The 26,760-nt window shown below is 37.9% G+C and overlaps 1 protein-coding gene across 1 annotated transcript in view; it reads left to right on the plus strand.

Annotated features, from left to right (window-relative positions):
- Positions 1–26,760, plus strand: part of Dnah8 (dynein axonemal heavy chain 8) — a 280,498-nt gene that overhangs the window by 77,014 nt on the left and 176,724 nt on the right. Inside the window, exons 23-33 of the mRNA XM_015487349.2 lie at positions 4,776–4,851; positions 5,730–5,925; positions 7,866–8,062; positions 8,624–8,750; positions 10,824–11,059; positions 12,917–13,021; positions 17,245–17,358; positions 19,327–19,389; positions 21,629–21,729; positions 24,310–24,447; positions 24,604–24,844. Coding sequence (XP_015342835.2) covers positions 4,776–4,851; positions 5,730–5,925; positions 7,866–8,062; positions 8,624–8,750; positions 10,824–11,059; positions 12,917–13,021; positions 17,245–17,358; positions 19,327–19,389; positions 21,629–21,729; positions 24,310–24,447; positions 24,604–24,844 — 1,594 coding nt within the window. The remainder of the gene's footprint in view (positions 1–4,775; positions 4,852–5,729; positions 5,926–7,865; positions 8,063–8,623; positions 8,751–10,823; positions 11,060–12,916; positions 13,022–17,244; positions 17,359–19,326; positions 19,390–21,628; positions 21,730–24,309; positions 24,448–24,603; positions 24,845–26,760) is intronic.

The following is a 26,760-nucleotide window of genomic DNA, read 5'->3' on the forward strand; positions in this document are numbered from 1 at the left end:
GTGTTTATGGATATTTGTCTTTTCCTTATAGTTTGTGGTGTTTTCTGCCTGCTTTTTTTTAAGGGTTTTTCTCTTCTTCTCTTTTTTTTTAAAAAAAATGTTTTTAGCTGTAGATGGATATGATAACTTTATTTTTTTTATGTAGTGCTGAGAACTGAACCTAGTGCCTCACATGTGCTAGGCAAGCACTCTACCACTGAGACACAACCCCAGCCCAGCCTGCCTTTTTTTTTTTATTGGAGTGGATTAAGTAATAAATATTTGCAATATATTATTTTGTTAATAATAATGAAGCAAATATCTTCTCTAATTGCGGGGGTCACTAGGTGCTGCCCGTGCCCTTTTCTCTACCTCTCAAATCCGTCTCCCACACTGTTGTAGGAATGGTCTCTTTAGCGTTACAATTTGATCACATCAATGCCTGTGCTTTAGCTTGATCATCATCATCCCTGACCACATGGAGAAGCTTGATATTCTCTTTTGCTCGTTCCCCCTTACCTTTTTATTTCTTTATTAATTTTCATTTTTCTTTTGCTGAGTTTTAAAAATGTATTAGGGTTCTTTAAAGGATCAGAATCAAGAGGAAGTATAATTATAAAAGGGGGACTTATTAAATTGGCTTATGCAACCAGAAACTGGATAGTCCACAGTGGCCGTCTACAGGCTGGAAAGCTGGGAGAACCACTAGCTGCGCAGTCCAAGAGGCTGAAGCTCCAGAACAAGATGGATCAACAGTGCTACCCTAGTCTGAGACAAAGGCTTCTGAAGAATCCACTTTGGAAGAGTGAAGAAGTGAAAGCCCTATATCCTCAGATGACTGCAGCAGCAATCAAGAACCCATTCAAGAAGAAAAGAGCTTGCATCTGCTGCTGTTTCTATTAAACCACATTGCAAAGAAAAGACCACCGACTCCAATTTTAAATCAGATTAAAGCAAGCTTGTAATTCCAACCGGCTAGGACTGTCTCTCCCGAAATCCATGGGTTACAGGACAGTACCTCAGCTCTCTAGCAGCATGGTTTTATAGCACAAAAAGTTGTAAAAAGGGGAGTGTCTTGAGAACTTACAGATAACAGCATTTTGAAAAGCATAATACAAAGGCAGATAGTAGGTTAATGACCTAAATGGTTCAACATTTCAAATTAGAGAGTAAATTTAGATCTCAACATCAGAATTTATGAGGTGCCATTAGGGTTTCAGAGAGGGTTGTTATCTGGTCAGGGAAAGCCAGAATTTATGAGGTGCTGCTAAGGTTTCAGAGAGAGTTTTTATCTGGTCAGGGAAAGCCAGGCATGGGTGAGTTCAAGGCATGGGCAGGCATTCCAAGCAAGTTTAGAAATAGAAGAAATTTGTTGTAAAACAGAATTTTTTTTTTCCATGACTTTGTGACAAGATGGCTCCCAATCTTAAAATAGAATTAGGCTGGGTTCATCGCTTCCTTGTTCCTCCAACTTTTATTCCATCCAAGCCATCATCCTATTGGTTGGTGCTGCCCATGCTTAGGGAGGGTCTCCATTTCAGTTGGCGATCCCACATGCCAGTCATTCCTAGACACACCCTCATTGACACACCCATACCCCTCTTAATCCTTGACATCTCAATCCAATCAAATTCACAATTCAAATTAACCATTACAAAAAATATTCAAAATTATCAATCTTAGAAAAAGAAGTGATATTTATGTCTTTTAAAATAAATTCTCACCAGGTGTGATGGTACACGCTTGTAATCCCATCAATGCAGGGAGCCTCGGCAAGAGCATCTTAAGTTTGAGGCCAGCCTTAGCAGTTTAGTGAGAACCTATCTCAAAATAAAAAAATAAAAAGGGTTGGGGATGGGGCTCAGTGGTAGAGCATCCCTGGGTCCAGTTCTTAGTCCTGCAAACAAACCAAATCAAACCAAACCACACAAAACAACAATTACAAAACAACTCTATTTAAAATGCCTTCTATACATTTTGTATATCTTTATCCTATATCTTTTGTCTTTGAATCTAGAAAGCACACATTTTGCTTTTAAAGCACAAGACTTTCTGTAGTTTTGCAGTTTTCTCGAATTATTTCTGACTACAAGGGCCTGTGCAGGCTTTACTTACTGTACTATGCCTATATGACTACTGCAGTTTGATGATTTAGTTTTGCCTTTTTTTTTTTTTTTTTGCAACACTCAAAAATAATTTATTTACTGGCATATTTTATAAAATCCCCAGATTCTTTGTATGCTTTGTATACCACCTGTTCCTTAGCGAGGATTTGTGAGAGGTGAATTTTCTTATTTTTCTTTGTATGTCTGAAAATGCCTTTGTTGTTAGTTTTTCCTCTCAGTGCTTTGCAAGTATTTCTTCATTTTTTTTTCCTGACCCATGTTGTCTGCTGATGAGATGTTTGCAGTGTACCTAACCAAAGATTCTTTTTTTATCCTTGATGTTTCTGCAGTTTGCTGACCCTGGGTGGATTTGTCTTTATTAAGTTCTGCTTTGTTCACACAGAGCACTTCCTATCTGAGGGCTCATGGCTTCCCTTAATTCTGGAAAAATCTCACCAATTTCCTCTTTAGTTATTTCTTCTAGGACATTCCTTCATTGATTTCTTCTGGAATGCCTACTAATTGAATATTGAACACAATGACTATATAATTTATTGTTCCAACTAGGACACTTTTGTGAATATCCAGATGAGGTGCCAGGTCAGAGTTAACTGGGGACTCTCCTGGGTCCACTGGGCAAGTGGTCGTCTTATATGCTGGGGCCTCTCAACCTGCCCTTCCTGTCTCCTCACTACTCTGTCATTCATATATACACACATACATACATACTGCTTTTGCCTTTGTGAACTACATTATGGGCAAGGACCTCTGTATCTTTTCTAGAGATTATGTTGTCTACTGCATTTTAAATATTTAGATAAATACTTTCCTTCTCATCCTCCAAATATTATATCATTTTTTTCCTTAGTTAGCAATTTCTCTATTTTTAATTTTTTTTCTCTGGGAGACAGCTTTTATTTATCTCTTTGAGCATTTTCAGTGTACTTATTTTAGACTTTTTATACCACTATATTGTTAGTTTTATCTGGAATGAGTTTCTGTTTCAATTTTTAATTTCATTTTGTGTGTGTATATATGTGTGTGTGTGTGTGTGTGTGTGTGGTATTAGGGATTGAACCCAGGATTGAATACAGCTCTACCACTGAGCTGTATCCCCAGTCCTATCCTTTTTATTTTTAAATTAAATTATTTTGGGCAGTGCCAGGAATTGGACCGAAGGCCTCATGTGTGTCAGGCAAGGTGTTCTACCACTGAGCCACATGCCCAGCTCTTTTAAATTTTTTTTTATTTTGAGGAAGGATCTCCAGATGTTGCCCAGGCTAGTCTTGAATTTGAGATCCTCCTGCCATAGCTGTGTAGGATTCATACCTGGATCTAGGTAGTGAAGCATTCCTGAGCTGAGTGATTCTCTGTGAATTTCTTAGCCTCTCTCTGCCTTAGTTTCTTCATCTATAAAATAGGAGTAATTATCATAGTATCTGCTTTGCGGAGTGAATTCAAGGATGAAATGGGTTAATTGATGGAAAGTTTCTGGCATACGTTAAGCACTCAATGGATGTTACTCATCGTGGTCCTTGCTCTGCCCTTTTCTTTAGTAATTTCTATCTCTTTGTAGTTTGCCTCTAAAATTTTGGAGACCTCCTTGAGCCAACCCTCTGATTTGCTAAATAAGTTACTGAATGATCTAGGACCTGTTCTCTGGCTGCTTGTTTCTATTTAGTACCCTTTGTATTTCAGTATCCCCTAGTTTTATTGCTGCATCTTAAATTTCAGAGGGACACCATGAATTAGAAGCCATTTGCTTGCTTGCTTGCTTGCTTTAAGTTCAAAGAGTTCCTTTTAGGAATATGTTAATCTGGGAACCATTGATGTTGGCCTAGATGACTCAATGTGAGGTCTCTGGTTTTGAACTCAGAGTCAGTGTTTCTTGTGACCCCCTCCCCCAGTCAGCTTGTACTTGCACGTGGAGGTGTTTTTCAATAGTGACAGAAAGTTTGCTTTTTAAATATTTTTGCCTGGCATAGGAAGAGAGCCAAACTTACCTGCAGCTCTGGGTATGTCCTTCATTGCTAGACACATGTCTGTATGTCTGTGCATGAGTGACACTGTTTTAGTTTTTTGATTCTTATTTATTTTTTGGTACCAGGGATTGAACCTGGAGTGCTTTACCTCTGAGCTACATCCCCAGCCCTTTTTATTTATTTTGAGACAGGATCTCACTAAGTCGCTGAGGGCCTTGCTAAGTTGCTAAGACTGGCCTGGAACTTACAATCCTCCTATCTCAGTCTCCTGAGTTGCTGGGTAGTGGTACTGTGTTATAAAGCACTTTTTGGAAAACCTCAACCAGAAACCTCCTGTTCAATCTTTTAGAAATGTATACATAACAACATCTATGAAGGTACGTGCTTGTTGTTGCTGATCTCAGGGTGCAGCATCGCTGAGCAGAGAAGAAAGACTGCCTTGTGTGGATATTATTAAATGGTTACTGCGCAAGAAACATTCAAATACTAGAAAGTGTCTGTGAGATTAACATTTTGCTTCTAATACTGTTAAATCATTGTGTTTTCTTAGCTCTCTGCAATTTATGGCTCTATTATAAGTAACACTCTCTGGGGGTAATTTAGTGTTTTGAAAATGGACTTTATTTCTAGTATGGAAACTTGGAGCATAACAAGCTATTTGTGAAATTTGAGGCAAAAGTTCATCAGCTTAATGTCCATCTTATTGTAGCCCTTATGGACGAAAGCGGTCAGAAGATATCATTTCCTTTATAAAAACCGAAGTACATCTTGCAATCCCTAATGTGGTAAGTATTAAATACAGTGATATTTTGGCAATGTATTTAGGAAGTGTAGTATTAGAACTGAACTTTCATTTAGAGGACCATCTTGGTCCTATTCATCTTTTTACTTTCTCTTTTACAAAAATAAAAATGTTATCCTTTATATCTATATTAAAAATTACTTCTGCATAACTCATGGTGCTTTGAAGCCTGGTGAAATAGTTAAGTATTTGTTTTGCCATCAGTTGTTAGATGTCCTACAAATCACTTGGAGTTTTCTTACTTTGGACACTAAATCACTAAAATAAAAGCATTATGTAAGTCCTCACCCCAAACCCACCACTGTGAAGCAACCCATGAATGGCAGAATAGAAGAATAAGCCCATGTCCTGAGCACCGTGTATCCCCTGAGCCTTCCCACAGCTTATCTCTACAACTACCCCAGCTGTTTATTGGCATCTGGAACTCCAAGCCACACAGAATGAGCAAGATGCCAGGCAGAAGCAGCCTGTGTGCCACCTAACTTCACATTTGTGTGGCTCAGCCTCCTGAAGGATAGCTTCTTAGCTTATCTGATGCAGTTCAAAGAGTCAAGGTCACTATCTAGCTACCTCCGTCATTCTGTTCCATGGTCATTCCAACGTGTAGTTGACATTTTTCAGCTTCATCTGGTCATGCTCACAGGGAGAGGGTGAAGAGGACTACATTTGACCTTTTGGCTGGCAGGAATGGATGGAATGGGAGAACTGCAGGATGGAGAAAGTCTGCAGCCCATCCTTAAAGCGGCCTTCTGTAGGGCCAGCCAAAGCTTTGCCCACTCCATGGGAAACCGGGATGCTGAGACTTGGAGGGGTGGATGGTCTGTGCTGGTAGTATTGTGTCCTGGCTGCTTCTTTCCACAGGTAATGGTTCCAAGTCTGGATGACATTCAGCAAGCCATTAACCGAATGATCCAGTTAACGCTGGAGGTCAGCAGAGGAGTGGCTCACTGGGGACAGCAGCAGGTCCGCCACATCAAGTCTGCTATTTCCAGCCCCACTCGGACCACTACCGACCTGAATCACCCAAGCACAGGAAAATCGCTGAAGAGGGAAGAGAGTAAGAAAGTTAAATCTCAGAGAAATAGAATCTTAGGATTGTAACCATTATTACATAGCCTTTCTGATTCTTCTGTGGTTTGACAACATATAGTTTTTTTTGTTTTGTTTTTCTTTTTAGAGAGAGAGAGAGAGATAGAGAGAGAATTTTTTAATATTTATTTTTTAATTTTCGGTGGACACAACATCTTTATTTTATTTGTATGTGGTGCTGAGGATTGAACCCAGCACCCAGCGCATGCCAGGAGATCGCGCTACCGCTTGAGCCACATCCCCAGCCCAACATATAGGTTTTTAAAGAAAAGTTATTTTGATATGTTTCTTGGTTAAATTTTGCATTAAAAAACTGGTGTTCTTCCATCTTTCACCTAAAATATAGCATGTAGCTATTTTTTTTCCTGGTTTTTGGTCATGGATGAATAAAGGTTTTTAATCACTGTTCTATTAAGGTAGTCTGAAAAATTAGTTCATCTTTAAAGTTAAAAATTAAAGTAAACCTTAGCACTAATTTTACTTTCAGCATGATATTTCGGCTGTATTATTAGTAATAGCTCCAAATTGTTAACAAAACAATATCTGAAAATTGGTGAATAGATCAAAATCACATGGTTTACTTATATAGTGGAATTCTTCTTAGCAAGGAAAAGGATTGAACTTCCAAGGCACATCCCAACATTAATTAGTTAATTAAGCCAGTGTCTTGTATTTTCTTTTGCTTCAATTCTGATTAAATATCAGACAAAATAAAGGATCAAATGGGCTTACTGAGGACTGTGGTAAATCAGCACACCATTGAGCTTTAGCTGATTGTAACCATGCAGAAAAATGGGCCTCATACTACAAAATTTTGCCACTTTAAAGAGAGATGCTGGAATTTCATGTGAAATGTCATGATTTTTAATTTTTAGTGACTATTTTTTAAAAATTAAATTGCTGCTGGGTGTGGTGTCACATGCTTGTAATCCAGTGGCTCAGGAGGCTGAGGCAGGAGGATCCCAAGTTCAAAGCCAGTCTCAACAACTTAGTGAGGCCCTACTGGGGATGTGGCTCAGTGCACTCCTGGGTTCATTCTCCAGTACCAAAAAAAAAAAAAAGTAAATTTCTGTACAGGCCAAACTAAAGTATTAGTAAAGATTCTTCTTGGTGGATGGAGAATCTTTGAGGATTTCAGTCAAGGCAGTGACATGATCAAATTTGTGTTTTGCTGGAGGATGTTTATAGCAGTGGTTAATTGTTTTGCATGACCTGTGTGTACCAGATGCTTCATTGACGACAGACAGGATCTGTCTTGCTTAATCTTCATGAGGGTAGTCATGAAGATGAAATAACTGGTCCAAGGTCATTTGGGTAGTAAATGTGGTCTCTCTCCTTCAACCACTGTGCTCTTTTCTAGGGTAGCAGTAGCAATTCCAATTCTTTTAAATTTTCCTTGAAGGACTTTTTAAACTTTTTGGTTTTGGTGCTGGGGTTGAGCTCACAGGTGCTTAACCACTGAGATATAATCTCTAGCCCCCCTCCCCCCTTTTTTTTGAAGACAAGGCCTTTCTAAACCGCTTAGAACCTTGCTAAATTGGCCAGGCTGGCCTTGGACTTGTAGTCCTCCCGTCTTGGCCTCCTGAGTCACTAGGATTACAGGTGTGTGCCACTGTACCTGTCTTAATTTCAGAGGGTTTAAATCAGTGTCTTCTAGTTCTCCCCTTTGAGTAACACATTTTCTCCAGGTTAAAGAAATCTAGACCTCAAAATCTGACACAATAGATTGAGGAGTGAAGACAGCAAGACAGTATCACCCAATTACTTGGCACAACTCTTAATTATTTGGAGAGAGTGCCTTTAAGAAAATAGATTTTTTTTGAAGGAAAAACCCTATGAGTACTAAAATTGATAGTATTTAAAATTGAACACAGAACTTATCTAGAGTGTGAAAACCTCTACTTTCAGGATCTTTTGAAGAGATTATTCCTGCGAGGAAGTTGAAGAATTTTTACCCAGGGGTGGCGGAGCACAAGGATATTTCCAAGCTGGTCCTCCTGCTTTCTTCCTCTGTGAATTCCTTAAGAAAGGTGGCCCAGGAGGCCCTGCAGGACTTTGACAAGTACAAGGCTCTCTGGACAGAGGACCGAGACATGAAAGTGAAGGTGTATTTCTGCTACTTGGGATGTTGTTTGTGCTCTGTTGGTCTCTTAATGCTTGAGGGGTATCATGAAGACAGTGTAACGACAGGAACTCATGAGCAGAGGCTCAGAACCCATAAGTAACAAGCACCTGACCGGTTGTGGCTGGTGGTAATTTTCCCACTGACAGTTGGAGGCAATTAATAATAATGAGGTTCTGACAGATTTCACTGAATTCCCTTAAAAACTGAGTGCCCATTGTGTGCCAGGAACTGTCTAGAGGCCATGTATTCAAGTGTGTGTCACTTTTATTTAGACCTCGCTGACTGGGTCTAAATAGACCAAATTCAGGAGACTTAAGGAAACTTAAGAACTCTGAATAAAACTGGTTATTCACCATGGGGTGTGAAATTCCTTCACTCTCCCAGGACTACCAGGATATCCTGTTCTTTCCCAGGCCACTGGCCCCAGAACACATACAGTATACAAATGCATAAATAAATGCAAGTTTTTAATTTAGTGATTACAAGTATAAGATTGATACTGTTAAGAAAATAAATAAAAATTAACTGTTGCCTACTGCAGGAATTTTTGGCTAACAACCCTTCTCTGACTGAAATCAGATCAGAAATTCTGCACTATACTACTTTCGAACAGGAGATTGATGAGTTGAAGCCTATTATTGTTGTAGGTGCACTTGAATTGCATACAGGTAATTAAAATTTTTAAAAAATATTTGTAATGTGATGTATTTGCATGTTCACATGAAATGCTATTTTAGAGCAAGCAGCTATGAAGCTACCTTGGTATCATGTTATAAATGTTAAATAATTCCAGACCATCCATATTCTTCACATGCATGTGCACATTGCGTAGGTGGATTCCTCAGCTCGCTATTGAACAACTAAAACAGCGGGTGACAAACTCTTTTAGGTTACTGTGAGGAGGGTGTACATGAGATAAGGGTCAAATCAGTTTGAAGTCCCTTGAGAAGTCCATCATCCTGGGATGATGTGACAATCATTTAAGTATGTGAGATACAAACCCCGAGCTGACTATTGCTTACTATGGTGAGGGAGCGCAGTGATGATCAGGCACTGTCCCCAGAGGACTGACCAATGGTCTCAGCATGGAGTTCAAGGATTATGGATCTAGGTTAAGCTCATCTATAGAAGGATGCTTACCTACTCAGGTGAGACCTGTTGGTTGGTCGCTTTACTGGTGTGTCCCTTTGGATGAGCTGGCATTTAGGAAGGAGGCACCCTGAGTGACTTGCAGACCTCTGAGGTGAGTGGGTCTACGGTTTGAACTGGTCACTAAATGGTTAACCATGGTAACAGGACAATGAATCTGTCTTGACCATGTGGAAAGACTTCATTGTCAGCTGATATTTATTTTACACCAACTATCCACCTTCCGTAGCTCTTTAGATCTGCCCTCAGGTAATCAACGTTGACTGTGGCCCTTGGGTTTGACTCCTCAGGTTACTCGACTACTTTAACCTCCATTTCCTCTGCTGGCATTAGTGACAATAGCCACTTCATTAAATGCCTTCTGTGAGACATTATAATAGTCCCTGGCCAACAGTGGGTGCTCAGTATATATTACATATTATATCTACCAAGAAAGGACTTAATCTGGGGAAGATTCATGCAGACTAGAGGGGCTTAATTAGCTGGAAACGAGGAGCTATACGTTAGGGGCATTAATCACAAGACCTCCTACTGCAGCGTTTTGGAAACTGTGTGTACAGCAAATTTTAAAATTGCTAATTGTCTCCTCATCATGGTTGATGCTGTGATCCTTAATATGAAAAACAGTCGTAGCCACAGTGCTGTGGTGGATGAGGGTGCTTGTTTCTGGACAGAGGAAACTAAACAGTGGAAAGGTGACACCTGCTATAAAGAAAGGGGAAGGGGGCTGAATTCCTGGGCCTGAGGAGTGAGAAAAGAGGCCCTGACGGGGGCCTGAGGTAGGATCTCACCCCTCCGCTGTTGGGAGTTGGGGGTGGGGGGACTATGTTTCAAACTTAGCAGAGCTGGGGAGAAAGGAAGCATGGCTGAGGATTGGGAAGGTAGATTCCAGCTGTTGGGGTTTCAAGAAACAGCACTCCACTTGAACAATGTAAAGGAAAAAAGTGTGTTTCCTGGAGTCCAAGATGCAGCTGGACCTTCAGAACCGGCCAGGACCAGGGCCAGTAAAGGAAGCTGAGGAGTATCCCTCTGCCTCTCATTTCTTTTTCCCTCTGACTTTTTCTGTTTCCCAGACCATGTGGCTCCTTCTCCATTCTCTTTCCAAACTCTCAAGAAGGGTCTCTGATTGGTCCATCGTAGGTCAGGATTGGCCTGGGACAATCAGCCAGGGTGCAGGGCATACAAATGCTCTCTCCAGGTAGATGAGGTGGGGAGCAGAATAACATGAAAACTGGTCCTTGGCTTGGAGGCTGAAGGATAGATTTCAGCCCACTGAGGGGGGTTCCCTAGAGGAGAATGGGGAATGAGTGAGGGCTGCTAATGGAGTGGCCAGAGACAGAGATTTGGAAATTTTCCCCCACATGCCTCTTTCCCATGCACAGCTGAGCATCCTCCATGGGAACAGGAATTAAGTCTTCACTAACCTGCCAGTGCATCTGATTTGGACTAACCACATTTCAGATGTTCAATAGCCACATGTGATTGGTGACTAGTGAATGGGACAGTGCAGTACAGAAGCTCAGATCACACGCACAGTGGATTGTTTCAGAATGCAAATTACATTCTATTTTAACCTTTTTGGTCTTCATCAGAGCCAATGAAATTAGCCTTATCAATTGAGGCTAAGGCATGGAAGATGTTACTCTGTCGATATTTGAATGAAGAATACAAAAAGAAAATGTCAGACATGATAGCATTTATCAATGAATACTTGAAAAAGTTATCTAGACCTATTCGTGATTTAGATGATGTCAGATTTGCAATGGAAGCCTTGTCTGCTATCCGGGATAATGAAATCCAAATGGACATGACCTTGGGACCAATTGAAGTAAGAAACTATTGCATTTTCCTTTCTTGAAATGCCTTTTTTCCCCCCTAAATAGAAACATACTAGAAAGGAGATTTTGTTAACACTTTTTATCTATGAAATATCTTTCCTGATGTTGATGTCTTCAGGGGAGTTTCAACAATTATTAATAACCAATTGTATTTAAAGGAATATTAATATATTAATAATGTTGTTCTGTGCTAGACAGCTTTCAATAATTCTGCACTAATATTTCATGGAAAAGGATAGCTGCACCCCTCCCATATAATCCCAGTATGTTAGGCAAGTTTTCCAAATATCTTTGGCTTTCCTTAGAAACCAGTTTTAGGTCTTACTCATGGCAGTGGCATACCACTGGGAGTAGCCCACCTAGGCTCAATAGTAAACTGTTGGAACTTAGATCAAGAAAGGATGATTTTAGAAAAATGCACTGTAGTTTGTTGTTGCTGCTATAACAAATCACCGATTATAAATTCTAAATGGTGTAAAATGACACAAACTTACTCTCTTATAGTTCTAGAGACCAAAAGTACAAATATGGGTCTTATGGGGCTAAAATTCATATGACAGCAAGACCATTTTCCTTCGGGAGTCTCTAGGGGAGAGTTCATTCCTTGTCTTTTCTGCTTGTAGAGGCTGCCCACACTCCTTGGCTCATTCCCTCCCCCGTACCCCGTGGTACCGTTCCTATGTCTGCTTCTCTCTCATCAGATCTTCTCTGACTCCCACCTCTCCTACCTCCTTCTTTCCCTTACGTAGACCTTTGTGATTATATGGGCCACCTGGTTAATTCAAGATAATCTCCCCATTGATAGCTCCTTAATTACAATTGCAAAGTGCCTTTTGCCCCTTTTTGGTAATCTATTCCCAGGTTTTGGGGATTGGGATGTGGACAACATTGGGGGAATGCAATTATTTTGTCTATCACAAGTATTTTGTGACTAATATTAGTAATAACTTACAATTTCTGACTCATGATGATAATAAAAATTAGACTCAACTTGTTTTAACACTGATTTCTAATTTCTTTGTAGACAAAGTGCTCCTTCCCTTATTACCAAGAATTGGGGAATTGGCACTCACAGTGCCTCCTCTCGGTGCCCAGTGCTTATCACTATTTTATGCTTTCTTGACCCATTTGGAGTTTATGCTTCTTGGTAGCTAATGGACTTCATACTTCTACTACTTTTAATAATCTTAGTATTTAGGAATTTTGTATGCTGACCACATATTCCTTAAGATTGAATACATTGTTATGTAGTTTTTCCTAAATACATGGGCTTTATTCTTTGGTTGACATTATTTTGGTAAAGCTAATTGCCCATCCATCCCTTGAATCATTCAAATTTCTTTTCTGTGGAGTATGTCTACATCATCATTATTCCTTTTATAGCCAATCCCTGTAGAGTATGAGGAATTATCTTGTGTAACACTGGGACAAGGTCAAGGGGAGAGACAGAAATTAACTCTAGGGATGCTATTTATTTATTTATTTTTGTGGTGCTGGGGATTGAACCCAGAGCCTTGTGCGTGCAAAGCAAGCTCTCTAACAACTGAGCTATATACCCAGCCCTGTAGGGATATTTTAAAGGATAATGTGTCCCAGTGTGATCTGCCTATGTTTCCACCAGAATCACATAAGTGCTTAATAAGTGCAGATTATAGAGCCTGTGATCTGGAGTCATTGTGTGGTGGGCAGTGAGAATCAAAATGTGCTTTATCTACATCTTTAATTTTGAAAACCATTCTTGTAGAATTTGCTGTCTCCTAAGATGTAGGAGTGTTTCTAGAAGGCATCTGAATTGTTTGGCAATTGCTTCCCCTTGTGGTGTTTCTGAACTCACCTGTACTCTGCAGGAAGCCTACGGTATTTTAAACAGATTTGAAGTTGAAGTAACCAAGGAAGAGTCAGAAGCTGTTGATACCTTGAGATATTCTTTCAACAAATTGCAGAGCAAAGCTGTAAGTATAAATTTAATTATTATTTTAAAGTCACTATTTTAAAAATATTTCATACTTTAAAAACATAATTGTTTTATTTCTTTTTGATACCAAGGATTGAACACAGGGGTGCTTAAGCACTGAGCAACATCCCCAGCCCTTTTTTATTTTTTATTTTAAGAGTGTGGCAGAGTTGCTTAGGACCTCAGTAAGTGGCTGAGGCTGGCTTTCAACTCACAAACCTCCTGCCTCAGCCTTCCAAGCCACTGGGATTATAGGTGTGCACCACCGTGCCCAGCTACATAATTGTTTAAATTAACATTTTCATTGAGATATAATCCAATGCCATATATAGAGTTTACTATTATGAAATAGACAATTCAGTGGTTTTTACTTTATTCACAAAATTTCATAACCATCTAATTTTAGAACATTTTCATCACCCCAGAAGAAACTCTGTACCCATTAGCAGTCACTCCCCCTTCTCCCTCTTATCCCAGCCCTGGCAACTACTAATCCTCTCTCTGTCTCTGTGGATATACCTTTTGTGGTTCTGAACATTTAATATAGATGGAACTATACAACATGTGGTGTTTTGTGACTGGTTTTTCACTTGCATAAATTTTCAAAGTTCATACATATTGTTCCATGTGCTGATACTTCATTTATCTTTCTCTCTCCCTCCCTCCATTCCTCCCTTCCTTCCTTTCTTTTTCCTTTTTCTTTCTTCCTCTCCCCCACCCCCTTTCTTTCTTTCTTTTGTGGCAGTACTAGGAATCGACCCATGGCCTCACATATGCCAGGCAAGTGCTCTGCCATTGAGCTATAGCTCCAGCCCTCCAGTACTTCATTTCTCAATGGCTAATGATATTAGGCATCTTTTTACAAGGCCCTTTTATTGGCCATTTGTTGTATCTTCTTTGGAAAAAAAACATGAATTTAAGTCTTTTACTTTAAAATGGGGTTCTACTTTTTAATTAATTAATTAATAATTATTAATTCATTTGTTTATTTATTTTTTTGGTGCTGGGGATTGAACCTAGGGACTCACACATGCTAGACAAGCCCTCTACCACTGACCCATATTTTGTTTTGAGACAAGGTCTTGCTAAGTTGCCCAGGCTGGCCTCAAACTCGGCAATCCTCCTACGTCAGCCTCCTGAGAAGCTGAGATTACAGGTGTGCACCCCTGCACCCAGCTTGTGCTCTTATTAATTGAGCTGTAAGAGTTCTTTATGAATTTTGGATACAAGCCCATTATCTGATTTGCAAATATTTTCTCTCATTCTTTGGGTTATCATTTAATTTTCTTGGTGATGTTTTTCAAAACACATCCATTTTTTTAAAAATATTTTTTTAGTTGTAAGTGGACACAATACCTTTATTTTACTTATTTTTATGCAGTGCTGAGGATCGAACTCAGAGTCTCCCACACGTTAGGCGAGCGCTCTACCGCTGAGCCGCAACTCCAGGCCCAGCACATACATTTTTAATTTTGATGAAGTCCAGTTTACCTATTGTTGCTGTTGCCTGTGTTTTGGTATTGTGTCTAGAAAACTGTGGCCCAACTAGGATTTAAAGATTTCGTGTTTTATTATAATAATTTCATAATTTTAGATTTTCCATTTATGTCTCTGATTCCTTCTGAGTTAATTTTTATATATGGTGTAAGGTTATCCAGTTATCTCAACATTGCTCTTCAAAGATTTTCTTTCACCAACGAATTATCCTGACACCCTTGTTGGAAATCAACTGCCCATTAATGGAAGGGCTTATTTCAGACTTAGCTTTATTTTGTTTCTATATGTCTGTCCTTACGCCAGTGCAATACTGTCTTGGTTACGGTAGCTTTGTGCTAAACTTTTTTTTTTTTTTTTTTTTAAAGCTGTATAAAATACACATAACATAAAATTTACCATCTTATATTTTGCCATCTCCATTTTCCTCCTCCCCTACGCTCTGACAACCAACATTTTACTTTCTATCTTTATCATTTTATTTCCCTGTCTACCCCACAGAAGTGAAATTATAATATTTGTCTTTTTGTGAAAGGCTTACTTCACTTGGCACCCTGCCCTTAACATTTGTCTGTTGTAGCAGGTGTCAGAATGTCTTTCCTTTTAAGGCTGAATAACCCATTTCATGCATATATATCACATTTTGTTTATCTGCTAAAGGAGACTGGACTTGCTTCCTCCTTTTGGCTATTTTTAATTTTTGAGGAACTGTCAGTGTTTTCTGTAGTGACTTCACCATTTTACATTGTCACAAATAGTGGCAATGTAAAGGTTTTAATTTCTCACCAATGTTTATTATTTCCTATTTCCTTGACAGGAGACATCCTGATGGGTGAGGTATATCATATTTTGATTTAGATTTGCATTTCCCTAATGATAAGTGATAGTGAACATTTTTTTCATATGCTTATTGGCCATGTATATATAGTCTTTGGGGAAATGACTATTCAAGTCTTTTGCCCATTTTAAAATCAGACTGCTTGTCTTTTTGTTGTTGAGTTGTAGGAGCTCTTTATATATTCTGGATATTAACTGCCTAAAAGAGATGATTTGCAAATATTTCCTCTCATTTCCTATTTTGCCTGTTCACTCTGTTGCTTGTGCCTTTAAAATCCTTTTAATTTCTACAATACTGATAATGATGTCCCCTTTTTCATTGCTAATGTTAGTAATATGAGTCTCCTTTCCTTTATTCTTGGTTAGTCTAGATAAACATTTGATAGTTTTGTTGATCTTTTCCAAAAAGAACCTTTGATTTGCTGATTTTTCTCTCTCTTTTAAAAAAATTCTCTATGGTCTTTATTTGTTCTCTAGTTTTTATTATTTTTTCCTTCTGTTTGCTTTGGGTTTAGTTTGTTCATTGTCTAGTTCCTTAGGGTGGATAATTAGGTTTCCTGATTTGAGATAATTGTTTTTTTTTCTTTTTAATGTAGACATTTACAGCTATAAATTTCTGTAAGCATTTCTGAGGTTGGTAAAAATTTACACGCCATTGGTTAAACGTTTAAAGTGAACTCTGCATTTTTTAATTATGCTGAGAAGTTTCACTGAATATCAAATAAATTGGATGCTGGTGTAAAATTTCTCATTTATGCAAAGTTTTATCACTGATATTGAAGCAAGACATAGTAGCAAGGACACAGAACGGAAATTGGGGTCATAGTGATTGCAGCTGTGCCACCTACCAAATGGATGATCTAATGCAAGTTAATGACCTTTGTTATTCAATTTCTTCATGTGGTCATTTAGAATATTCATATTTTTTATATGTGGTTGTAAGGCTCACTTGAAGTAATGCATATAAAATACTCATATTTATTTAAATACATATTCAGTATTGACTAATTGCTTGCTTTGAAAAATGCTTGCTGGCAAGTGAGCCATAGAAAGGAAACAGGGAACTCCCCACTGAGATTTAATGAAAGCCAGTCTGCTGCTGCTGGGATCACTTGGTTGATTCTTCCATCTTTTTGACTCTTGGCGTTAAAGCCCCTGGCCTATCCTTTAGTAGAGATACACTGTTCCGTACTACACTCATCATTAAACTGAATGTAGTGTATGTTCCAACCTATACATAAATGCTGGTTTTGAGAGTGGTTAAGAACAGGGTCCCAGGAGCTACACTACTGGGTTTTGAATCTTGACCTTGCCTCTTACGGTGCTGGGATCTTGGGAGAGCTACTTAGCCTCTCTGTGCCACAGTTTTCTCACCTGAAAAACGGATATAATATTAGCGTGGTAGAATTCACTGCCAGGATTGTTGCCAGGATTGAATGAGTTAATGTGGAGGATATTTGTAATGTTTTTGTACCTAAAGTAATATTACTTTCTTTGAGGAAATTGCTCCAAGCTCTGCAGCCTTGTGAACCTACTAGAAATTGCTAATCCCAGCTGTTGGTGTGGCTCTAGGGACAGCAAGTGACCTAGACTGGGTCTGTCATAGTAACCCTTTTCGTGGCCACAGCGATGGCCTGAGCTAGGTCAGAGAGCTTTTTCCAGTTACCAATTTCAGAGAAACATGACCTAGCCTCTTGGATCACAAATGAGAATAATTTGAATCTCCTGTAGGCACACATGGGCTGTTGATATATTTTATTACAAGAGAACAGAGACATCCCTGTTCCTACAGGACACCTGTGAGAAAAGACACTTGCTGGAAAAGAATTGCAGTTTTCCTTTTTAAGATATGAGTTTTACTCTCATGTCAAATATTCTTTTTCGTTCCAGGTGTCTGTACAAGACGAACTAGTTCAAGTGCAGCCAAACTTTAAAAGTAATCTACTTGAGGCCGTGGAAGTTTTTCGTGAAGATGTAGCAAACTTTTCAGAATCTTATGAGAAGGTAATTTAAAAATTAGCTGTGCTGGGTGTTAAAATGTTCTGTGATATGTTTGTCTGAAATGAACGGGATTAACCCTGAGAAATAGGTCCATTGTATTTAAACAATGATATTTGTATATTGATATCGGTCTGAAAAAGAGGGTGGTTTCTCCTTTAAGCATGTTTTCCAGAGAAAGAAAGCAGATCTGACAGTTACAAGGAGCAAACCACACTGGAGATTGTGGAAGGAATCTGGTTTTGCCCTTTGTCAGGGCTGGAATTCTCAGAGATTTCCATGTAGATCTATTACCAGGTGGAAAGGCTGTCAGAGACTACAAACACTGCAGTGCACAGGGCATTATGCCACCTCACTTTGCATTGTCTCTAACTCTTATAAAACCAGAAAGGTCACTGAAAATGAGAAATCAATGTCATTCCTGGCCAGTCCCATAGACTGTTCAATCTCGTATTCTGAATGATATTGTGGACTTGTGGACTTCCTTAAAGTTGAACTCCAAAGTTGGATATAGTTTCCTAAATTATTCCACTTCTTTTAGTCGTCACAAATGGATCTGAATGCAAAAAAAAAAAAAAAGATTTAAACCCTCAATGCTACTTACATAACACCTTTTTAGTTACATGCACTAAACTTAATCTCTTTTAGTTGGATTAGTCAACATTGATTTGTCCTGCCATTCTATTGTTAAAAATATTAAAATGGAGACCAGGTCACAAGAATCCCTGAGCACACAAAAAACATTGGGCATCATAAGTGACCTTAACCTTGGTTGCTTTGCAAACGCAAGGGAAACTCAACCTGAACTATTTCTTGTAAATGTCTCTATTAAAGAAAAGCAAAACTTAAGCTGAACCAATGAGAAATTTATAATTATGAATTTATAATTATGTAAATAGGGAATTTCCAGGAGGTGGATTAAGGGAAACAACCAATCAGATAATTTCTTGCTATTATTCTATATTCACTCTAGAAAAGCTCCTCCCTTAACTGCAGTGGGGCCCCTTCTGGTTTGGAATTGCCTGATTCACGAAACAAACAAACACTTTAAAATTTTTTATGTCTCAGTTTACCTTTTAAACACTATTATATTGGTTTATTATTTAGCATTTCTATAACATTCATGATTGTACAGACCACATGGATATCCTCAGTACTCTTCATTTTCCCATAGAGAATCTTCTTTGTTATTTAATCTGTCACTACATAAGTAGTTGTTTCATTTCTTTGCCTTTTTGGGAAACTATTTTTGGGGGATTGTTTTGCAAATGTGTACTGGTTCCTGGCCACCAGAGACTGCCTTCCGCTTCTTCCACATATTCAACCTCTATGTGTCTCAGTTTCCATATTTGGCTGAACATTTAGTACAAGGGGCTGTTCTCAGGATTCCTCATTAGTTATTCTTTTGAAAAAATAGTTTTAATTAGTTATATATGACAGTAGAATGCATTTATTCACTTTGATATATCATACATAGATGGGTATAATTTCTAGAATCACATTGGTCATACAGTCATATATACATAACTGTATTAGTTATTCTAATGAACCACACATCATCATTTATCATCATAAATGAAACTCAGCAGAGCTCTTGTGGTACACACTTCATACAGGATGTGTTTCCAGTTTTCCACATCTTTTATTAACTGTGTGAAGGACCTTTAAAAATGAATAGAAGCTGGAATAATGAAATGTTCTGAAATTGAGAGTGGTCATGGTTGCACAACTCTGAATACACTAAAAACCATTGAATTGTACAATTTGTGAGTGGGTGAATGGTTTAATATGTGAATTATAACTCAATAAAGCTGTTAGGAAAAAAGTGAATAAAAATTTCAAGTACAGGACAAAATTAGACCATTTAAATGAAAAATAATGCTTATTTATTTAAAAGAAAAGACTAGCTAGATCTAGTGAATAGACCAATGATCTGATTAAGAATGAAAATGGAGATTATATTATTTCTCATAGGAAGGACCCATGGTTCCAAATATACCACCCCAAGAAGCCAGCAACAGGCTACAGATATTTCAGGTAAAACCACATTTATTTGTTACATTGACAGACTGTGTTCTTTTTAAAGATGATTGTAGGGGGAAATTTATGTTTTTTCTTTTAATAGGAAAGTTAATGTTTAAAGTACATTCAGATTTTAATTATATCATAATCTTCAAAAGGATGTGATTCATCCCTTCTCTATGATCCTCGAGGCTCTTCTCCACAGAATTTCTCTCTGTATTTTTAGAGAACGAGACTCTGAATGTGAACTTAGTAATATTTTATTCTACTTCCAAGAATCTCATTTGATAAATTAACTGATAAAACTATAGCATAATAAAATGTATCAGCATAAGATTTTAAAGATTGGCAAGTGGGTTTCCCATGTTCCCCTCACGCCATTGTCTGGCTTCCTTTTATAACCATCATTTTCAACTTCTCTGCTCTAGACAACGTGGTAGTCATTGGATCAGGCCAACCCATCACCCTGTTTTTCTGACTCAGATTGCTGAGCACATCTCAAGAAAAATCACACGCTCATTTGGACTAATTTTTTGCAAATTCATAGATTCTTCTGTAAATTACCCAGTCTGGAGCATCAGGCAATTCTTTTTGTTATTGTTGTTGGTACCAGGGATTGGATCCAGGGGCGCTTAGCCACTGAGTCACATCCCCAGCCCTTTTTATATTTTATTTAGAGACAAGGTCTTGCTGAGTTGGTTAGGGCCTTGCTAAGTTGCTGAGGCTGACTTTGAACTCATGATCCTCCTACCTTGGCTTCCCAAGCCACGGGGATTATAGGTATGCACCACTGTGCCAGGCCAATTCTGTTTTTTGTTATGTTCTTTTTCCTGTTTTCTACTGTGACTGAATAACACCTTTATGTTCTCTTTACATTCCCATCCCACTTGCATTCTCAGTAATTTGAAAAACATTAGCAATTTACTGGCTTCTGTGTGGGTTTGTCAATAGAAATTTGATGAAGAAATGGTTCTTACCTCTCAACTGCTAAGATCTGTAGAGAGATGGTAAACTAGAGTTAATTCCCAAACCATATGATGAACATTAGAATCTAGTTATATAGAATTTGTGTTATGGAAACAGGGCTAAGGGGCTCCTAGCTCAGGTGGGGGATATTGGGGCAGAGAGAGAAGGCTTCTTGGAAGAGAAGGCATCTAAGCTACAAATTGAAGGACTAATTAGAATTAGACTTCGGAAGGAGGACAAGCCAGTGAGGCAGAATTTGCAGCTTGTACAAAAGTTCATCAATTAAGACACTGGGATTGAGCAGGGACCAGTGAGCAGGGAGGGTTAGGGAGATGTTGACCACAGTAACTGAAACCTGGAAAGGGAAACTGCAGATAAGTTGGGGGCGGTGGTGGAGTGGGGTGGGGGTGCCATTCTGTACCATTTATGTAAAATGCACATATCCTGCTAACCAGTGAATTACTTCTGTTTGCATTTATGCTTTGAACAATGTTAATGTTTAACATTCCAAATATATAACCAAATTCAAATTCGAAAGAAAAAAATCAAAATATGAGTATTGACTTTGCTGATTTAAATTGTTAGAATTATTTCAAATAGCATTAAAATTGACTCTTTGGTTTTACAGACTGTTGTATGAAGAGAAAACAGGTTGAATGGATTATACTAGTGCTTTTTACTTTTCCTGATGGTACGGGGGATTGAACTCAGGAATATTCTACTACTGAACTACATCTCCATTGTTCCCTCCATTTTTTCTTTCTTTTTTTTTTTTTTTTTGTGGTTGAGACAGGGTTTCACTAAGTTGCCCAGGCTGGCCTTAGAATTTGTGATCCTCTTATCTCAGTTTCCTGAGTAGCTGGGATTACAGGCATGTTCTACCTGAGCCAAGAACCCCTTACTCATTTTTAACCCTGCAGGAGTAAGAGATCACCAGTCTTTTTTTTTTTTTTAGGTGACCAGTCTTAATTAGTACATTAGCCTTTATCACGGATTTTCAGGTGTCTATATTAGAACTTGAAATATAGATCTCCTGGAGACCACTTAATTTGTTAAAGAAAGAAATTTATAAAATGGATGCTTTTAGAATGTTTGAAAGCTAACTTTCCTAAATGCTAAACTTTCCGCTTGTAGCCTGGTGAAGTATAATTTTACTTCACCAATCCTTGTTTCATAGACACTACTAAATAAACCTCAACCTAGCTTTTAGCTCAATTATGATAAAGTTTACTTTAATGGGATCTGGATTAATTACATTTTAGTACAAATTTAGAAATCTTTGTTATAGGCCAATTTTGATGATCTGTGGAGGAAATTTGTCACGTATTCATCAGGTGAACAACTTTTTGGATTGCCTGTGACTGACTATGAGGTTTTACACAAAACCAGGTAAGTTTAGAAAATGTTCAAGTCTTACGTACTTTCATTTAGTATTTAAATAATTAAATACTTCCTGTTAGAAGAGTCACATCACTGACAAATCCTTTATCATGTGGAGAACAACATGACTTGGAACACTCCTAAATATTCCTTGTCCTTACTCTGGTTTTTTTTTTTTTTTTTGGTACTAGGGATTGAACTCAGGGGTGCTTGATCACTGAGCCATATCCCATCCCTTTTTGCATTTTTTCTTTAGAGACACTAAGTTGCTGATGACCTCAATGAGATGCTGAGGCTGGCCTTGAACTCTAGATCCTCCTGCCTCAGATTCCAAGCAGCTGGGATTATAGGCATGTGCCACCACACCCAGCTTGGCCCCACGATTCTTGACCTATTAGACACACAGTGTTCATGTACAGAAGAAGTTGTAGGGAAGTAGAAATAGATTGCAGAAATTCTAGGCATGCATGGCCTAAAGTTAGCTTATTCTTTACTTTTTTTTTTTTTTTACTAGTTGTGAACAATGTAAGTAATTGTGTAGAAGTGTTGCAAATTTTGAATAACTTTAGTTTATTTACAGGAATAACCTTCCTCAACTCTTTTACCCTTCTTACTGCACTTTCGCTAATGTGCTCTTTCCCACAATGGAGGTGTAGAATTTATTGAAATCAATGGTGAAAGAACTTAGTTGATTTTAAACAATAGATCTAGGATGTAAACAAGTATATTTTAATAGAACTTTAAATATACCTTTCCTCAAAAGGGACATTAATGCAGTGCTATTAACTTATTAGAGTCTTGACTTTAGAAAAGAGCTTAATGTTAGTCATAGCATAAAAATTTCACCATAAAATAGGCATGAAATTTTCTGAAGATAAATGTGTTAGCTGTATAGAGTAGATGGTCTGCATTCTCTCTCTAAAACAGTTGATCTTCAAATTTAACCCCTTAACCAACTGTATGAGAATTGCAGATGGCTGATCTTATTGAACTGGGGTCTCTGGGATTGGGTCCTGGGAAATTTGTGCGTTTACACCTTCTCTAGGGGATTCTAGGCATCCTCAGTGTGAGGTTCAATGTGGTGATAATCATCACCACTTAACCGTCTGGACCAGTGGATCACTTTTTATTTTGGTATTTTAAAATAATTGTATAAATAATTTATAGAAGTCAGAATAACAGGATGATAAAAAGACACTTTTAGTAGAGAATTTAATAAGATCTTAAGCACAGTGAACCCAAACTTGTGCTCCATGATGTCCTGGTTTGAAGATAAACACAAAGCAGAGGCCATCATTTAAATACAGCTAGCGCTCATGCATGAACCTGGGCAAACCCAGCGGTAAACATTGATTCCAGCTTTCACCTCCATCTCCCATGGATCTCTCGCTGAGCATTCCTTCTGATTTTTCTAACACTTGCAGTGTTCAAACTCAAGACTGTTGAAAACTTGTAATTTTGTTGAATTGAGGGCTGTCTCCTTCTTTGCACTATAAATACAAACTTCTTTACTTTTAAATTTGAATGATCAACTTAATGAACATTTTCATTTCTACTTCATCTATTTCCTTTGAATATGCTTCTGCCTTCAACACTTGTCCACTTATGAAATGTATCAGATGAAACTACACAAGCATCATCAATAATGAGATGCTGTTAAATTTATCTCCTTCACAAAATGGGATGGTCCAGTTCTTGTTGCCTGGTGAGGTCCTTGCCCCTGATGAAATCTGTTGTTCAGTCCTAAATTATGGAATTTCCTAAAACTCATCTGGGTTATCATCCTCTGAAGACTCATAGTGTGAGATGTCACTTACGCAATTAATTTCACGCTCAAAATTAGAGTGTAGGTGTGCTTTCTGCCCCTTTTTTCCTTAATGATTTGGAAACATATTCTTTTGTCAAATTTCTTCTGTTTGATGCTTTAGGAAGAAAATGAGAAACTGAATTCTTAGCCATATTAACAAAAAGCTAAGCAAGCAAAAGACTACAAGAATGTTGTCTCCAGAGTTCTGTTTTTGTGCTTTTTTGAAAGATGATGTAGCACTTTGAGAAACAGGACAAGAAACCCAAAGAATGATGCGATAGTGATTTATTCACTATCGCATCATCATTTGGGAGATTTCATCATTCTTATTATTTTAGTCATGTTTAGCATAGTTGGGAATAACTATTGAGTAATAATGAATTAACTCTTAGGTTTATGAAAAAAAGCAAATGAAAAGAATTGGAAAAATAAGATAATTAAGATTGTAGTGTGTGTTTTAGATTTATTTTTCCTTTACAAATTTACCAAATCATTTGTCAATATCAAATAATGGTATTATTTTGAACATTTGAACTTGACCTATTATTTTATTATTTTTATTTACAGTATAAGGCAAGACATGCTAGGCCAGAGCTCTACCACTGAGCTACATCCCAGCCTTTAAACTTGACATTATATATAGAACTTTAACAAAAATTTTGAGCTGAAAGCCTAGAGAGTTGTATGCATTTCTTGTCTAAGAGACGTTATGCATATAATTTTGAAATTTTGATTGTATGAACTCTGCCAATCCATGATGACTTAATTATTTTGTTCCCCAGAAAAGAACTCAACTTGCTGCAGAAGCTATATGCACTGTATGACACTGTGATGAGCAGTATTAGTGGTTATTATGAGATACTTTGGGGAGATGTAGATATTGAAAAAATCAATGCAGAGCTGCAGGAATTTCAAAACAGGTGAGCTCCGGTTGAATTAGCTTGTCTTTTTATTGTGCTTATCTCCTTAGACTCCTATGGGTATTTCCCAGACTCACTTCTTTCCTGTGTGTACATAACACCTTCCTCAAAGAAATGCACAGATGATGAAGTTTTTTTTCTCTTTCTCTCTGAAAGGTGTCGTAAGCTTCCCAAAGGACTTAAAGATTGGCAAGCTTATTTGGATCTGAAAAAAAGAATCGATGATTTCAGTGAGTCATGTCCACTGCTAGAAATGATGACCAATAAGGCGATGAAACTGAGGCACTGGGACCGGATCTCCGAGTTAACTGGAACCCCATTTGATGTGGAATCTGATTCTTTTTGTCTTAGAAATATCATGGAAGCACCACTCCTCAAAAATAAGGATGACATTGAGGTACATAAGTACAGAAGTTCTTACCAATATGGTCCTTAAAGAATGGCTTTCTTTTCTGAGAATTGTACAAGTAGAAATTTTATTTGATTTTTTATTTAGTTTAATACATAATCATTGTAAGAATTTATGGGGCACAGTGTGATTCTTTCAGTACATGTTTGCAATATGTAATGATCAAATCAGGGTAATTAGCATTTCCATCTCCTCTTCTGATTCTTTGGAAAACATGTGATGAGTTGCTATGAAGTAGAGTCACCCTGTTTTGCTGTAGAACGAAACTTATTCCTCCTATCCAGCTGTGTTTTGGCACCTGTTACCCATTGTCCTCCTATTCCCCTCTATAGCCAGTAGTAATTAATCCCTGTTCTACTCTTTTTTTTTTTAAGCTTTGACATGAGAGAGAACATGTGGTATTTGTATTGCTGCATCTGGCTCATGGAGGTTTTTTAATTCTTGAGTAGCTTTGGCCCTTATAGTTCTTGAAGCAAGAGGGTTTGAGCTTCTGTTAAGTACTCCATCAGAGTAACTTGTATCAGACATGTTTGTTATGCTTGCTGTGGAAAACTTGATAGTAAAATAGGCTTTGAGATGTGTCATGTCCATAAAGCTAGTATGAGCGTTCGAAAGTGTTAGCATAGAAAGGTGTATGAGTTGGAACTATTGGAACTGTAGGTATACTCCTGGACTTGTAAGAATAAAATAGTTACGAGGAGAGTTTTAGTAGCAGAGTTAATTATGTAGATTTCTGGAGTATAGGGGTTCTGAAGTACGGACGGTGGTTAGGATGCTTATGACAGGTAATGGTGTTGGGATGCTCTGCTAGAACAAGACGAGGAGCACATTCTGCACGAAAGCCAACACGAGTTCTGATTCTCTTTCTGTTATGAATTGACGGTTTGTTAGGGAGATTACTGCTCGTCTTCTATTATGCACCCTTAAAATGATCTTGAGCATTCCTGGCTTTTACAAAATAATCCTGTCACTCAAAGAAATAATACGATTATTCAAAATATATTAATTTTGGAGACTCTCAATCTGTCCTCCTGTTCCTTAACTGCACATCCACTTAAAAAAAAACATCTGTTTATTCTTGTTGAATTCCTCAGGGCTCTTTTTCTAAATTTCCAATTTGGTGTTAATTGTAAAAGTCTACGAAGTTTTTAAAATTTCATCAATTATTACCTTCTTCCTTTCCAAGATTTTTTACTGACCCTTTTTGGTAGCTACATGTTCTTTTTCTACATTGTTTTCAATTTTCTGAATTCTATAGGTTCTTAAATCTACATGTATCCTCAGATTTATAATTGTCAAATGTATAGTTTTATAGATGTCTTCACTTATCTCTTTGTGCATCCTAAACATAAACATTTTGAATTTTTTTTATTGTTAAAAATTTCAAACTATGCAAAAGCAGAGATGCCCTTGCTTCAACAGGATCATCTCATGGTCATGATTATTTCACTTACACCTCCCATCCTCCACAACTCCAGTTTAGGCACAAAGATTGTTTCCAGATTATTCCATGAAACTGGACTGAGTTTTTTTTTTTTTTTGCTCTGGTTGTTTTTTATGTTGGCTATCTTTCTGAGCATTAGATTGTTTTTAAAATGTACTTTGTGATTTTTGTTCACTGGGAGGGTTCATTTTGAATGGCAGGAGTTCAAAAAATTTGGCTTCCATGATTTGCTAAAAATTGTTTCTTCTGTTCTGTGTTTTGACTTGCCTTGACTGGTGGCCTCGTGTTTCCTCTTCCACTACCCATCTTCCCTCAGCCCTGGATCTAGAACCAGGTGTTATAACACCAGCTGACCTGTTTCAGGTCCTGGTTGTCCGGCTGGGTCCCTGTCACTGCATCCCTCTGTACACAGCATCATCTAATCTGGATGACGAGATGGCAGCTGGAGGCAGTGTTTCCA

The sequence above is a fragment of the Marmota marmota genome, unplaced genomic scaffold (genome assembly GCF_001458135.2).
Source record: "Marmota marmota marmota unplaced genomic scaffold, marMar, whole genome shotgun sequence".
Classification (NCBI taxonomy): domain Eukaryota; kingdom Metazoa; phylum Chordata; class Mammalia; order Rodentia; family Sciuridae; genus Marmota; species Marmota marmota.